Source organism: Penicillium antarcticum, assembly GCF_028974205.1.
Source record: "Penicillium antarcticum strain IBT 31339 chromosome Unknown utg000003l_segment0_segment0, whole genome shotgun sequence".
Taxonomy (NCBI): Eukaryota; Fungi; Ascomycota; class Eurotiomycetes; order Eurotiales; family Aspergillaceae; genus Penicillium; species Penicillium antarcticum.
The window spans coordinates 2520778-2535279 of record NW_026695301.1 but is presented as its reverse complement, the minus strand read 5'-3'; the positions used below and the strand labels follow the sequence as shown (position 1 = coordinate 2535279).

The 14502-nt window shown below is 49.7% G+C and overlaps 5 protein-coding genes across 5 annotated transcripts; 3 read left to right on the top strand and 2 right to left on the bottom strand.

Annotated features, from left to right (window-relative positions):
• Positions 1-412: 412 nt before the first annotated feature.
• N7508_003678 (NPA1/URB1 family protein) lies at positions 413-3898 on the top strand (the record flags this gene model as incomplete). Its single annotated transcript, XM_058461744.1, has 3 exons — positions 413-557; positions 611-3513; positions 3575-3898. The coding sequence occupies 3 exons, from the start codon at positions 413-415 to the stop codon at positions 3896-3898; spliced, it is 3372 nt and encodes a 1123-aa protein (XP_058322321.1).
• A 675-nt stretch (positions 3899-4573) lies between these two features.
• Positions 4574-7103, top strand: N7508_003677 (uncharacterized protein; the record flags this gene model as incomplete). Its single annotated transcript, XM_058461743.1, has 3 exons — positions 4574-4668; positions 4738-6435; positions 6506-7103. The coding sequence occupies 3 exons, from the start codon at positions 4574-4576 to the stop codon at positions 7101-7103; spliced, it is 2391 nt and encodes a 796-aa protein (XP_058322320.1).
• A 1056-nt stretch (positions 7104-8159) lies between these two features.
• On the bottom strand, positions 8160-8872 carry N7508_003676 (uncharacterized protein; the record flags this gene model as incomplete). Its single annotated transcript, XM_058461742.1, has 3 exons — positions 8160-8306; positions 8366-8602; positions 8666-8872. The coding sequence occupies 3 exons, from the start codon at positions 8870-8872 to the stop codon at positions 8160-8162; spliced, it is 591 nt and encodes a 196-aa protein (XP_058322319.1).
• A 1207-nt stretch (positions 8873-10079) lies between these two features.
• N7508_003675 (uncharacterized protein) lies at positions 10080-11250 on the top strand (the record flags this gene model as incomplete). The annotated part of the gene is made up of 3 exons (XM_058461741.1): positions 10080-10127; positions 10197-10402; positions 10473-11250. The coding sequence occupies 3 exons, from the start codon at positions 10080-10082 to the stop codon at positions 11248-11250; spliced, it is 1032 nt and encodes a 343-aa protein (XP_058322318.1).
• Positions 11251-11830: 580 nt separating this feature from the next.
• N7508_003674 (Zn(II)2Cys6 transcription factor) lies at positions 11831-14032 on the bottom strand (the record flags this gene model as incomplete). The annotated part of the gene is made up of 3 exons (XM_058461740.1): positions 11831-13048; positions 13109-13501; positions 13634-14032. 3 exons carry the CDS (start codon positions 14030-14032, stop codon positions 11831-11833), a joined length of 2010 nt encoding a protein of 669 aa, XP_058322317.1.
• Between the last annotated feature and the right edge of the window lie 470 nt (positions 14033-14502).

The following is a 14502-nucleotide window of genomic DNA, read 5'->3' as shown; positions in this document are numbered from 1 at the left end:
CTGCTTTCGTTCTGTAGGCCGGTTATGCGTTTCTTCTATGTTGTCTGTCTTATGGTGCTTGATTGTGTTTAGCATTTTCAACGGGTTAAATACAAGGAGCAAGGGGGTTACGAGTGATGATATCCGTTCTCTTTCGTCTTATGTTGCTTGATAGGACATGAATGATACTGAATTATAAATTCAAACTGCCTTGATCAACCCACTGTAAATGTAACTTGATGCGGTCGACTTGATAATGACTGTGGAGACATAAAGGCGGTGGGCGTTATTAAATTAGCAGAATGAGGCGGTAAGGCAACGGTTCCAGCACTGTGGAGTGCATTTGACCAATTAGCGCCTTCTGAAATCTCGATAGCATCGACCATCTAAAGATAAAAAAAAAAAAAAAATACAACACCGCAACTCATCAATCATGTCACACGTCATGGAGCATCCCTCTCGAGCTAAGAGAAGAAAGCTCGATGAGCCGAAACCAGCCGAAGAAATTAATATTACATCCGCAGCTCAGCTTCGGGAGCTGTTGGCCGTTCAGCAAAATGCCCCGTTGGCGAGACAAGGTGAGCCAAACAAGCAACCACTTAAAGCTAACGAGAAATTGACCTTGTTGCAGGTATTGTCAAGTTCAAAGAGTTCCTGGTGTCAATAGGACAAACAGAAAAGGAGCATGATAAAGCGCAGAAATTGCGTGTCCTCAAGTCTTATTGCGACAAGCAAATCAGCACCCCCGCAAAAGAGGATGAGACTGCAGTTTGCTTCCCAGACCTCATTGCATCCTGGGCCTTTGGCGATGGCAACAACAATGAGCCCCTGTTGACCAATGTCCCTTCCGTTCTTGCCATCTTCCTCAAGACTATCTCCTCAGAGCTGGAATTTCGGGATTTCGGAATCGCGTTGTGCAAGCATCTCTTGCAAAAAGATCAGCTGCGACTTTTCAACCGCGGTCTGACGGCAACTAAATCCAAGGAGCACCTTATCTCGCCCTGTCTTCGTCTGCTCACTGAAATCGTGACATTCGACGGAGGCGCAGTGGCGCGCCAGCTGTACCTTCGCCGTTACATTACTTTCAAGCGAATGGAAGTCTTCTTGACTCCTAACAAGGCACAGGAATCCGAGGATGAATCTCACAAGTCAACTCTCAGACGCAATGCCCAGCGATATCTGCTTGCGAACCTGAGGGTGCAGCATGCTTCCGAGAAGGGCGATATCATTGAACAGCACAAGATCACCCGGTCTTTCCTTGAGCATATCCGAAAGGATCCTCGTGAAACCGTAATGGAGATCATCAAGGCTATTGAAAGAGATATTGTGCAAGACTCTGGTCTGCCCCGGAAGTCGAAGAGCAAGTTCTTCAACCGCCACAACCTCGAACGATTGGTTACCCTCTATGGCTATGACCGTGAGTCAGACGAGCCCAACCCCAATGGAGTTTCCATTGCCAATGAGATCCACCGCATTATGATGAACATCTGTAAGACTGCAGGACTTGGAGTGCTTTTGCCTGAGACGGGCTGGTACCCCGTTGGAACTGACCCCGAGACTCTGCCTGCCGATGATGATGCATGCATTGAATTGGGACTTGATTCTCCAATCCATGTGGACAAGTACAGAGAGTCTGTCCCTGTGCGGAACGGTTCTCTGTCGTTCCTCATTCAGTGTCTTCGCCCCGATGTGGATAGTCTCCAGATTGAATTGCTGGTCACTATTTTCAAGGTGGCACCGGAACTCATCGCCGATTTCTTTACCAGAAAGACTATGTTCATTTCGGACCCGAAAGCTACGCCATCATGGATGGCTGAGTCGGCCTTTCTCTTCTCAACCGTTCAATTGCCTGTTCCGGCCAACTGTGGCTGGAAGGAAAAGCAGCCTATCCTGCCCCCGCCAGTGTCAATTGCCATCGAAAACATCCTCCCTCGGCCTCTCAGTCAGAAGATCATGACCCGTTGTTTGAACCAGAACGCCGAAATTATTACTCTTTTCGCCGTCCGGATTCTGACTCTCGCTTTCACCAAGCTGCGGGCTGTTTTGAAAATCTTCCAGGGAGAACATGGACAAGGACAACTTTTCTGGAACCAAGCATCTTCCAAGTTGCTTGCAGAGTTCTCTCACCGTTGTCCCTCCATCAAGGACGTCGTTGTTCTCTTTCGACGAACTGCTAAGGAGGACCTGCAGCAGCAAGAGGCGGTTGCAGAGCTCCTGACATGCTACTACGAAGTGATGCCGGATATTGCTCTGGAGGAGAACTTTGATGTTTCTCTTGTTTTGGTAGATGTGCTGAAGCGACTGGAAGAAAAGGATACCAGCGTAGATGATTCCGAGTCTCTTTTGAGTCAACTGCAAAGCCTTCTTCAGATCGCTCAACAATCTGCTTCACTGCGTTGGTGGCAAAAGCCTGCCAACATGCAATATTCACCTTTCACCTCGATTCTGAAGGTCCTCATGGACACTGCGGACAAGGACTCCTCGCGACGCATCTCGACCCTACTTAAGACTGTTTTGGTTGAAAACTCTGTCTTGCAAAGTTCGCCACATGCATTCGCATCTGTTTTGTCAAGCCTTGAGAATTCTGAGCATGAGGCTCTTCATCAGCAATTGGTCTTCTTTGACAACTGTGTTTCTCGTGTTGCTAAGAAACCTGTGCACTACATTGACATGCTTGAATCTCTTTCCAAGGATGAGTCTGGAACTACCAGCGCTCTTGTGGCTGTCATTGTTGAGCAGTGGCCGTTCGTCATCAAGAGTGGTGATAAGTCCACCGAAATTGCTGTTGGATCATGGATTGCAAGCCTTCTGGGCAACCTCAAGCAAGCCGGTGAAAGCACCAAGGTGCTCAAGGCTGCTCGGGATGCATTGGTTGAAGCAACCGAGACCAAGAAGGTCAAGTCGCTTCTGAAGAAGTCTTTGAAGGGCACAGAGGATGCCGACACGGAAGAAAAGATGGACATTGACTCTGGCTCCAATGTGCCATCAGCCAAAAAGACTCCTACCGTCGACCTCGACGAGATCTTCGGATTCCTGCCCACCGAAGGCACCACCCACAATGCCTTAAACAGGTGGGACAGGGAAGAAGTTGAGCAAGCCGTGGACCAAGGTCGCGTTGCCGAGTTGATTCTTTGCCTCTGCTCTCAGCACGAAGAAGTCCGGAGACAAGCCTTTGCCAACCTTGTGCGCTTCATGGCGAAACTCAAGGAATCCAAATACGCTGAATGGCGCACAGTCTATACCCTGACTGGAGAGCTCCTCGAGACTGTCAACACCATTGGCATGGAGAAGCCTGTTCCTTGGATTGTTGGTGAATGTGCTGCAAACTGCCTCGCGGTTCTCACCAATCCTCTCCATAAGGTCTACGGCAAGGTCAACAAGTTCCTGCAGAAAGCACCATTCTGGGAAGTTGAAAAGATTCCTACATACTGGGTCGACAAGATCCTTCTCCACGAGCCTGAATTGGATGACGGCTATTTCGATGAGATCGACTGGCTGCTTGGACTGTTCGTCAAGGCACTTCGCACCGAGGCTGTAAGTCAACTAAGAATTGCCCCACTTACAAGAGGAACAGCAGCTTACTGATTGAATATAGGATATGGAAGTCTACAGACGTGCTAATGTCTTCGAGCGCATTCTCTCCCTTTACCAGTCCCCCACCCTCGGCCCGACAGCTCGACGCAAGATCCTGCACATCGTCTACCGTGCCGCCCAAGTCGGCGGTAGCACTACTCTGATTACCCGCTCTGGCGTCATCAGCTGGATTCAGATCCAAGTTGCCGAAGCCAATTCAAAAGAGGCTGCCCAGCTGTCGGCCCTTGCCAAGTCACTGTATGGGACTTGTGATCGGGGGCGTGTGGATAGTTGGAGTAATGGAACTCTTTCACGTGTCATTGATGAAATTCAGGCACAGGCATAAATGTTGGAAGTCTTCTAAATTAATAGATTGTTTGCATTGGCACAATAGGGAATTTCAGCGTTCGAGTTTTATGTCCGGTTCTGCAGTAGGGTTTACATTGGTCATACATCAGCTAGCTAGGAATTCCAGCAGGAACAAGAAATGAGCTGTGAATACTGATGTAGTCACAAGACAAGACGACAGATATGTCGAATTACCAAAATAAAACATCGAGGTCGCCGTAGTCTAAGTACTACTCATATCGATACAATCAGCTGAAAAGTGCCGGCGGGTTTCCCCTTCTGGCGTATCCCACTAAAACCGTACGCTGGATACCTCTGCTTTTCTTTCCCCTCGAGCACACATTCACAGCACATCAGATCCCAGTTTCGCCTGAAATACTTCTATTTGACCGCAAAGAAGCTCAGGTGAAGGTGTTTGACAGTGCAAGGTTCACACCCGAGCTCCGCCTCAGACACCGCCATCGCCACAAGGTGGCTTGTGGGCTTCTCCTCATCCAACCTCTTTTCCCAGATACAACCATCTACGCTGCCCTACTCCCATTCCGATCTTCCTAATCCTTTGATTACCTCGAACCTACCTCATCACCTGCTACGGATTCTTATTTTTCTCAAACCAATGAACGCATCATAATCGCGAAGAAAGCCCACACACGCACACCACGACAGAGCCGTCATGGCGCGACGGTATGAGATCGCCGAGCTGATATGGCTCCGAGAATCTCCCCTCGTCGTAAAGCCTTCCGGTCTACCTCCGATTGAAGAATGGATGTATGTGGCTGCTCCCAATTCCTCAGCTTGTCCCGCACTGTCCACATCAAGACTGACCGCACCATCCAGGCCCCAACCAGACCCAACAACGCAGCGCAAGCAGCAAACCCCTCGTGACCCCAACAACCCCAATGAATCTGGCACAGGCCGCCGGTCTAGCTTCTTCGAAGCCAAACATATCTCCCGGGGATCCAATTCAGGTACGAATCCCTCCCTTGTCGATCACTGGCGTCGTGATCAGTTTCGCTCTGGTCAACATTACTCACCCGATATGCCACCAGAGGATATTGTACTCGGCCCTCCCAAGACTGCGTTCGCTTCATCCCGTATTGGCGGCAAAGGCTCCTTTGATTTGACCCCGGAACGACCAGTTCGGCAACCCGAGGTGGATGAGAAGAATGACAGATTCAACTTCCGAGATCGATTCTTCAAGGACCGCGATGCTACAGATAAAGATTTTGCTGGACGAGAGGGTAAACCGGCGCCACTGAATGGCCGGCGCGGGGAGAGAGAAGACTGGAATGCTGGGCGCCCGCGTCGCACATTTGGTCCAGAAGATCAGGAACGCAAGCCGAGACGAAACGGGGAATTCGACCGATGGGAGAATAAAGAAGGCTCTCGCGATCTCACCACTGAACGAACCTCCCAGAAAGAGGGCAGATTCCCCCCGCGCAAAGACGGGCAGACCCCACGATCTAAATACGAAGGAAGCTGGTTCCGCGATGAGAATAACCCCAACATTAACAGCAATAACCATGAGGGTGCCGAGCTCGATGAGGACAAACCACCTCTACGCAACCGGGAATGGCGCCAGAACCAAACCCGACATGGCACTGAGCGCGAATGGAACCGCGGTGCCAAATTTGAAACAGAGCCTGAGTGGTTGGATACCAACGACAACGAGCCACGACGAGCACATACCCAGGAAGACTTTGAGCGCTGGAAGGAGCGTATGAAGGCTGGATCTGGAGGAGCTTCGCAAGGCCCTCCACAGGCAGAGGAGAAGAGAGAGGCGCATGCTGAACACAAGGCGGAGACCCACCGTACCGATGGTGAGATCTTCAGCAATTCCGGCACTCCTTTCATGTCGGACAATTCTATGGAACGCTTCTTCGGTCTTTTGGGAGACTCGAAACAGCAGCCTCAAGCTCAGCCCCAGCCCCCCGAGGTTAGCACCCCCAGCTCCGCCGAGTCGATGACCAAGAAGGAGCCTTTCCCCTTCCCAGGAAAGCCTGGAAAGTCATCTCGTTTCGCTGGTCTATTCAGCCCCATGCCCGAAAGCCCTGCCAGAGAGCCCGTACCCGAGCCCTACTTCCCCCCTCAGCCGGCACAGACACAGGCACCGCCACCGGTACTGGAGAGCATGCCCCTTCCTTCCCACAGTGCCGACCAAGAAGGTTTCCAGCGCATTTTGCAGATGCTTGGAGGTCAACGGTCAGGAAACTCTACGCCTCAGCAGGCAGGTCTTTCCCAGCCGAGACATTCATCGATCCATGCAGAGCAACAACGAGCTGCTATGGCCATGTCATCCCCCTCCAGGGAATCCCATAACCAAATAGACTTCATGGGCTCTGGTCCAGAGATTCCTCTATCCCAAGCTAGTGCCAAGGATCCTCAGTCAATGGAGAGAGCACACTTGCTTCGCTTGATGCAGCAGGTTCGAGTAGGCCCATCGCCCGCTGGCAACCCATCCCAGCAATCTCCCGGTGCCGGTATTGCTCCTCCCCCGGGCCTGATGCCAGAAGGCATGCCACGCCCCCCCTCCCGGTCTTTCCGCACAGAAGCCCCTAAGCTTCCTCGATGACCCGGCGATTGCCAACATGCAACGCCCAGATAGCGAGCAGCTCCGACGCCGCCCTGCCAATGGCCCACCCATAGGCTACTTTGATGACATGCCCTTCCCCCAGGGTAACCAGGGCCCTATGACTCCTGGCGGTCCTATGACCCCCGGTGGCTCACGGCCTCCGCAAGGCCCCCCAATGGGTCTGCAGCGACCCCCAGGACTGGACCATTTGCCTCCTCCGGGATGGTCTGGTCAGCCAGTCCCGCAACAGGGCAACGTACCAAGCCCCATGGGTCCTCCTCCCGGCATCCCCACTCCTGGCCGCGGCATGAACCCCAACTTTCCGCCTGGCATGCTCCCTATGCCCGGTAACGCACCCCCGCTCAACGAACGTCAAGCCTTCCCCCGTGGCCCACCTCCCGGCATGATGCCGCCTCCGGGATACATGAACGGCCCTCCCCCAGGCTTCCCTCCTATGCCACCCAACCCAGAGGCCATGATGGGACTCGGACCCGGTGGCCAGGGACCTTTCGGACCAGGCAACCCAGGACCACAGGGTCCTCCTTCATCCCGTCACCTGCTTGAAATGTTCGGCCAGCCCAACGGCGGTGACCCCCGTGGCGGCATGGTCGGCCCAGGCCCATTCAGGTAGACGGCAACGTACTAGAAACAGACATTGTTTACATTTACTTACCTATCCACTGTATCATCCGCAATTTTTATTTTTATCTGCGCCAGTTCTTGGAAAGTTAATGTAATCAACTCGTCAAGATTTCCGTTTCTCATCTACGCCCACCAAAACCACACAGAACGCACCCCCAATTTGAGGAATCAGAATACCCTTTCAGCTCCTTGTCCCGTTTACCCTTTCTCTTCTCATGTATTTGCTGATGCCCTTGGGCACACCGATGCCCATGTCTGATAACTGCTCTCCACCTTCCCCCCGCGTTTAAGCTTTTGCTGCGTTGGTTCTGGCTACCTTGTGATTTTCTTTACTGTATTCCTTACCGGGGCTCTAGTTTTTCTTACTCTTCGGTGTTCTTGAAGCCTCTCAATGAGGGAGTGCGTTCTCGCTGTGTCTATGGTGCTGGCTCTATGGAATGAATGAATATGACCGTCTCATCTATTGCGGTTGTGGAAATGTTTCGATGGAGCTTTCGGTGGATTGGTTTCTAGCATCTACTCTCTTTGGTCTTTGGGGTCTGGTCTTTTGGTTCTGGTCGTTGGCCTTGGCTGGTCTCCGGTAGATCTATACCCCGTTTCTGTTCGAAAGATGATGGTTTAGCATCGAATCTATCTATTGCTTGGTCAGGATTTTGACTTTTGTAGTGTGGTCGTAGGCTGGGCTTGGTTTCTTCTGCTAGCTTCATCGTTTCCTTGGTCTGAGTAGGTGGGATAGATTCCTATGGAAACGGAACTTACGAGCTCAGAGCCCAGTATGAATACATTGGCCCTTTTCTGGACGGCTTTGTTGGGCACTCTTAAGTAGACAATATGTCAACTGCCTCGTCCTGATCCACAATACTGGCATTCATCTAATGGTCTTATTCATCTGGACTTTATTATTATATCACTGGCCATTGGAACATAACCCGCGGCCTGTTGCGTCTTGTTCTTCGTCTGCCAATTCGACAGCACTGGAGGAACACTATGTACAGATTTCTCCAACAATGCCATTTTATACAAATTCAGCCTATCAATAATACAATCAATTGAAACTGATATAGGCGTCGACCTTGGAGGGGTCAAGAGCAACGGCAGCGTTGTAAACAGTCTGATAGATAGCGTTGTGATCAACCTGAGCGCTGGCAAAGCAGCAAGGCAGAGCCTTCTTAACGATGGGGCTGTAGAAGCGCTAGAGAGAGAAGTTAACAACTTATCCTTGACGAAGAGATATCACATTCAGGAACTTACAGAGTTCTCGTCGTTAAGGTTGGTCAAGAGAACTTGCAAGTCATTGCGGCTATCCTTGTCGAACTTGGCAGCGGCGTCGATGAAAGCATCCTCCATGTCAATGCCAATAATAGCAAGCGAGGGGTAGGCCTGGAAAAGAGCAACCTGGATAGTATCTGCAAGTGCCTTAGTGGGCTGATCGTGCTTCAGGTCTCCGCTCTCGCTGTTGACGGCTGAGGTGAACGTGGAGATGACGTTCTATGAGATGGTATATCAGCACTCTTTCGTTTCATCATTGTTCTACACCGGAAGATGGCGTACATGGAACTCACGTCGGCAGAGACACCATTGGTACCGGCGTTCAGATGGTTGACCATAGTGGCAGTGCGTTTGAAGCCAAGATCGAGCTGGTTTCAGGCGAGCCTGGGTAGCGGAGGTGATGTCGGTGGCATTGACAGGGGGATTGACTGAGATTGCCGAGGCAGAGATGGCCATGAAGGCAGCGAGGAGGATGTTCTTGATGTGCATTATGAGGTGTGTATAGGCAGGAAGGGTATAGAAGTAGGAAAGGTCTTTTGGATTGAACTGTATTGGGATACTAGGGGTGTCGGGCATGCCTCGTACTAGTGGCGCCAGATACACAGTAAACCCATCAAGGCTAGTTTCGAGATCGATCGTTTCTTCTGCAGAATATGTGGGGAAGCTTAGCCACACGAATTGGAAATTCCGAGATGGATCTCGGTGCCGTTAAACTCAAGATTGTGATCGACAATATCAAGACCCGTACCGAACCACTCCGAAGACTGCGAGAGCACCTCAGATCTCTCATAAACACATGGGAAATCCCCGAGATCTTGTCTTGGCATTTTGCTTTGCCTTGACCATTTTGATACGGTACGTTTGAATATGCATCCGTGGATGCTTCTTTGATCTGTAGGTTGCATAGTATTTAACAAAGACCGCATGCTTTTCCTGTGTAACCTCACTCAATAACTCATTTCGATCTGTTCTTATTGTTCATCACTAAATATTACTGCCTGTTGAGATCAAATTGTTGATATATAAGGGCTCTGGTGTCCACGTGACAAGGGTTGACCGCATCGGGATATCACGAAGCCTCATGTAGTAGCAATGTGCAGGGAGTACATAAAATAAAGCAAGCTGAAAGTAGCAATCTATCATGTATTTTCAATTTAAAAATAGGTATTTGCACTTGAGTCAATGAGCAAAGTGGTGAACCATAAAAGGCTTCAAGGCGTACTGTACTCTACACAGCACCTAGGTCTGTAACTCGTATTTTGCATATTAGCCAGGTATCAAGGCGGTGATTGAAGTGCTGTTCTCTTTTAGGTAAGCGCAGCTTTGATACAAGTATAAATAATGACCATTTTATTTAATATCGATGTCCTCGTCGTCGCCGCCCCGATAACATCCGAACACGCTTGAGTCGAGACATCACGTGCCAATCGTGCCCTCGATACATCTGGTGCCTGGCCATTCAGAGTAGTTTGAGGTGCACTCATCTACGCTGAGAACCTTTCACGATCCTTGATCTTGCTGTCATGCTAATTCCGCCCTAGTGACTACGCCTTCGAATCAAGTGATCTATCGCCAATTTTTCTGTACGCTGCCGCAATTGCTCTTCATTTAATAGACTTACCCATTCTGTCTTTGAGGTTAAACGAGAGAACACAAGTGCTCTATTGGACTCGGTATTGGTCAGTCAATCGACAAAATGGATGCGGAAGTGTTGGAGGTCCGTCTTGTAATTGACAAAAACCGTGTGAGCAAACACAACAGATCTCCACAACACACAGCTTGACTAACACTTACCTGCTTCTTTCTGCGACAGGCTGCAAGGATTCAAACCAGACTTGTGCCCCGGACTGTACCTCCATCTACGAACGCTCCAAAGGGTGATCAGCTGACGACGATGTCGCCCAATCCTCGTGTCAAACGCAAGCGACACTCGATGACTCTACGCTCTGAGAGGCGTCAGAGTTTCGAACATGATGTTTTGTCTTCATCCTCCCCGTTGTCATCTCCCCCTCCTCTTCGGTCATAGAAGCCGGTCGACCAAGTACGCGTGACCCATCGCTGGCCGGTAAGTCTTTCAAATTCATCCTAGGTTAAATGTCGTCCCGAGTATTGAGCATTCTCTGACCAACACGGTACAACTAGGAAGCGCTTCAGTTCATGAAACAGAAGAACCGCAGCTTCCCGAGACCATCCACGCCCCACGTCCCAGGGCTTATACAACTCCCATCCAATTCCCAGTCACACCAGCTAGCACCGGAAATCGAGTTTGGGCAACGCGCCATCCACCCAGCCAGGATTTCCTCATTTGGGCAGAGCCCCACATGGCACAAACTCCCAGTCCCATCCAAGAGGACGAATACATGGCCTTCAGTCCCCAAGACGAGGACAAGGAAAACTTCTTTGCCACACGCTCTGATCTAAGCTCTTCCGAAGATCGAGCCCAGCAGCCTCACGCCTTGGACCAGAGTGCAACAAGCCACCGCGATGCCTTTGGAATCCCACTAGCCCACCAGATCTCTGACTTTGTCGAGAGCAACGCGACCAACCCCCAAGCCGAGTCTATTATCCGCCCTCAACGCCAGGTGTTACATCCCATCTTGGTTCCAGAGCTAGACGAACCTGAAGAGACTTCTGCACTCTACGACGACAGTATTACCCAGACTCAACTTCGCCAGATTGAGGAGGTTGAAGGAAACTACCAGCGTGGCGACCAGAGCCGTGCTCGCAACAACCTTCATGCTGCTTTCCGCTATGGCGTACGCGTTCAGGGTCGGACTAACTTCGACACGGATATTCGTCGGATTCTGGAGCCGCAGCGTCGTGAAGCTCGTCGTAACGCTCTCGATGAAGATGAGGATGAGAACTAGTATGTCATATTATGATTTGTTGAGCATGAGCCTGCTATTAAGTGATACCTGCGTGTCGGACGCGCTCCGATATTGAATTTTCTTTCATCTTTTTTTCGACTTTGCTATTATGCTCAATGATGTTTACGAGTAGCGATTTGTCGGTCAGCACATTTTATGTTTATCAAAGACCTTTCTTTCCTAATCTATCCCAGTCATGCGTCTAGGCAGTTCTCTAGGACTACCAGGTACTAGAGCCACGTAGAACGCCTAGAAATGGAGAGAAAAAGAAGAAGATATCTTAATTTGCCTCGTGTGAGGCTGATACTGTATTCGTATGTGGCATCACTGAAGATAAAAATATCTTCAGAGCCTGAGATACCGACCTTATGTTGAGACATCCAGCCTCTTTTTTTTTATATCTCTAGTGCCATCTAGTAAGAGGAGATTGAGAATGCGGTCTTGCTCATGGTTGCTGTGAGCATGTTGATACTTTCATCCAAAGAGCCGGGTTCATCGATCCCACGAGCTCTGCATAGAAGTTCGCGCAGGTTCCGTGAAATCACACTTGCATTGTGCGTGCTTTGAAAATCAGGATATACTACTCACAAAAATCCAATACATCATCTTCAGCCAAAGACCCATTGATAACTGCATTCCATTCCGGCAAAAACGGAATCCCCGAATCCCCAAATTCCCAAGTAGAGAAGATATTTTGAGTTGAATCAGCAATGAAATCTTGCTCATGTATTCCGAGTTCGGGAAGGGACGTTCCATTTGGCACCGTATGTGTAGAAAGTAGCTCAGTCCCTTGACTCTCGACATGTCCAGCCCCTAGAGACTCATTATCATCATTATTCGAGTCATCACCAACTACTGTTCGCTGTGCATTCCTTGACAGCAAAGTCTGACGTCGCAGCAAAGCAAGGCATTTCCATATACTACCATGTCCAGTCTCACCCTGTGTCTCCGCCGAGAAACCACTCAGGCTTAATTCATGCGGGAGAACTCCCTCGACTAATGCCCATGCACGTTTTGTATTCGGTCCACAAGGATTGTTACAGAGGCAGCGTAGGACATAGGCAAGGGCGTACCACGGGGTATATGTTGTGAAGAGCCACTTGAATCCTAAAGAGAATTCGTTATTCAATAGGATGTAATTGCATTCCATTGAATCACATGCCAGCTTGAATGAAGGCTTCAGCGTTTCTGTTTTAGATTCAGTTGCCTGGAAGTCATTCTGTTTCTGCAGGCTGATTTCTTCCCGTAGTTGGAGCATGAATTCCATTTTCTTGCATGCGGTTGCGAGATGCTGCATTGCAATGCGTGAGAGATGACTTGCCGTGGAAGAAGTAGTCTCATATTTAGAGGACATGAAGTTAATCCTCTCTTTAATCATCTTTCTTTTTGCTGTGATGTCGGAAAGAGCATGCGCAGAGCTTTGTTCCCGAGTCCCAAGGATTGGATGTAGTAATCTACATGAATCGGTTTGGATGAGGAAGAAAGACATTTCTGTCCAACCCGCCGACTCCACTGGAAGTTGAGTCATGCTGGGGAATAATTGGTCATCGTTTATATTCAGGGGGAGTCGTAATCCGCGGTGGAGCACATCGAGGGTCAGTTCGAATCCTTGATCTTCTGGAGCGCGAGAGTCGAGCACGCATAGATGCCACCACAAGCGGAGACGCATCTCTGTGTCGAATGGGCTTAGACGGAGACAGGCACCATCTCGGTGTATCCCAAATGATTGGGCTAATCTGATTGCGAGCCCGTTTAAAATCCATACACTCCGGCCGGTTTCGTGAACCCGTAAGCATGTCTAGCTGATGTGATTAGAGCTTATTCAACTGGTACAGGATTCCTAGGTTTAGATGCGCACAACGTAGATTGCAAGAGCTTGTAATAGCGCCATTTCTGGTCGCTTCATGGCTTCTGGGCTCAAGAGAAGCTTATCCAACGTGGTTTTGCAACGTTCCAACAGTACTGGTTGCCCCAGTGGGAGCTCAATAGCCTCGTTATCGTGACTCAAAGCTGTGGTTGCAGCATAGTAGATGGCAAATGTCAGCGCAATCATAGACGACCTCGCCGATTTGGGGTCGAGAATTGTTGATATTACGGCGGATTGGGTGGTCGGTATATGCAGAATCTTGAGTACTGGGTCCACTGACTTGACATACACGGCCCATAACTGAAGGGCCAATTGCGGCTCCGGATACCATTGCAAGATACCGGAAGAGACGCCTAAGGAGGGGCCTGGCTGGATTGACGATGTCTGGGCACTTGTAATATTGGGTAATTGTAATTGAGGAGAGGAAGCTTCAATATTTGAACCTGATTTGGTTCTAATGCGTTCTTCCTGCGATCTATAAGTAGGCTATCTCGGGAAAGCCACATCTTTACTCACGTCTTGAAGGAGGTCTTTGATATTTGAGTTGTTCACGTATTGAACAACATTCCCGTCATTGAGTAGTAGCTCCCATGTCTTGCTGTCGCTTTGAGTCGGCGGAGAATCTACCCCAGGTTGAACTTGATGATCTGAGTCACTGGCAGCAGATACCCCAGCCTGGCAAGCACGGGACAAGGTAGACTCCATTTGAACAAGGCGATCGGATATGTTTTGCAAAGTAAGAGCCCTTGGTTCATGCTCTTTCTTCGGATAGACACAAGTCAAGCCAGCTTTGGAACAATGGGCACAAGGCACTCCTCGGTCACAACGGACCTTGCGCCGATGACAGTCTAGGCAGGACCGAGCACTAATTTTGTACCCTCGATCGCCTGTGTAGCTCTTTTGTACTCTATGCATCATGAATAGAGTACCAGTCAAGAAGAAAATGATTTGGCGTGGAGGCGTAAGGTATCGGAATCCTGGGTCCGAGGCTCCGCACATTTGCCGCCACCAATCTCGGCGTCCTCGGTGTAAACTCCGAACTACAATATCGGTCAATTATGCATAATCGTCTCACTCTTGAAAAAAAAAGCACAAGCAAGATGATGTATCTCTTTAGTATATTGGCTTTAGTAAGCTTTGTTTCTTCCAATATATAGCAAGTATAGTTCATTGACGGTGTCAGGGTCCAACTTTGTACACGTTCTGAATGCCGTGGGTAAGGGCTTGTAATTAGCTTTTATGTTGTTTCCCCAAAGTACAATGCTATTCATTATTCTCTGATATTGTATTTTTCAGGCATTATCTCGGTAGTGGGCCTCCGTGGTGCCGAAATGAAACGCAGACTGGAGGAGTATATAACTCCTAACTCTTTGGACTCTGGTTCT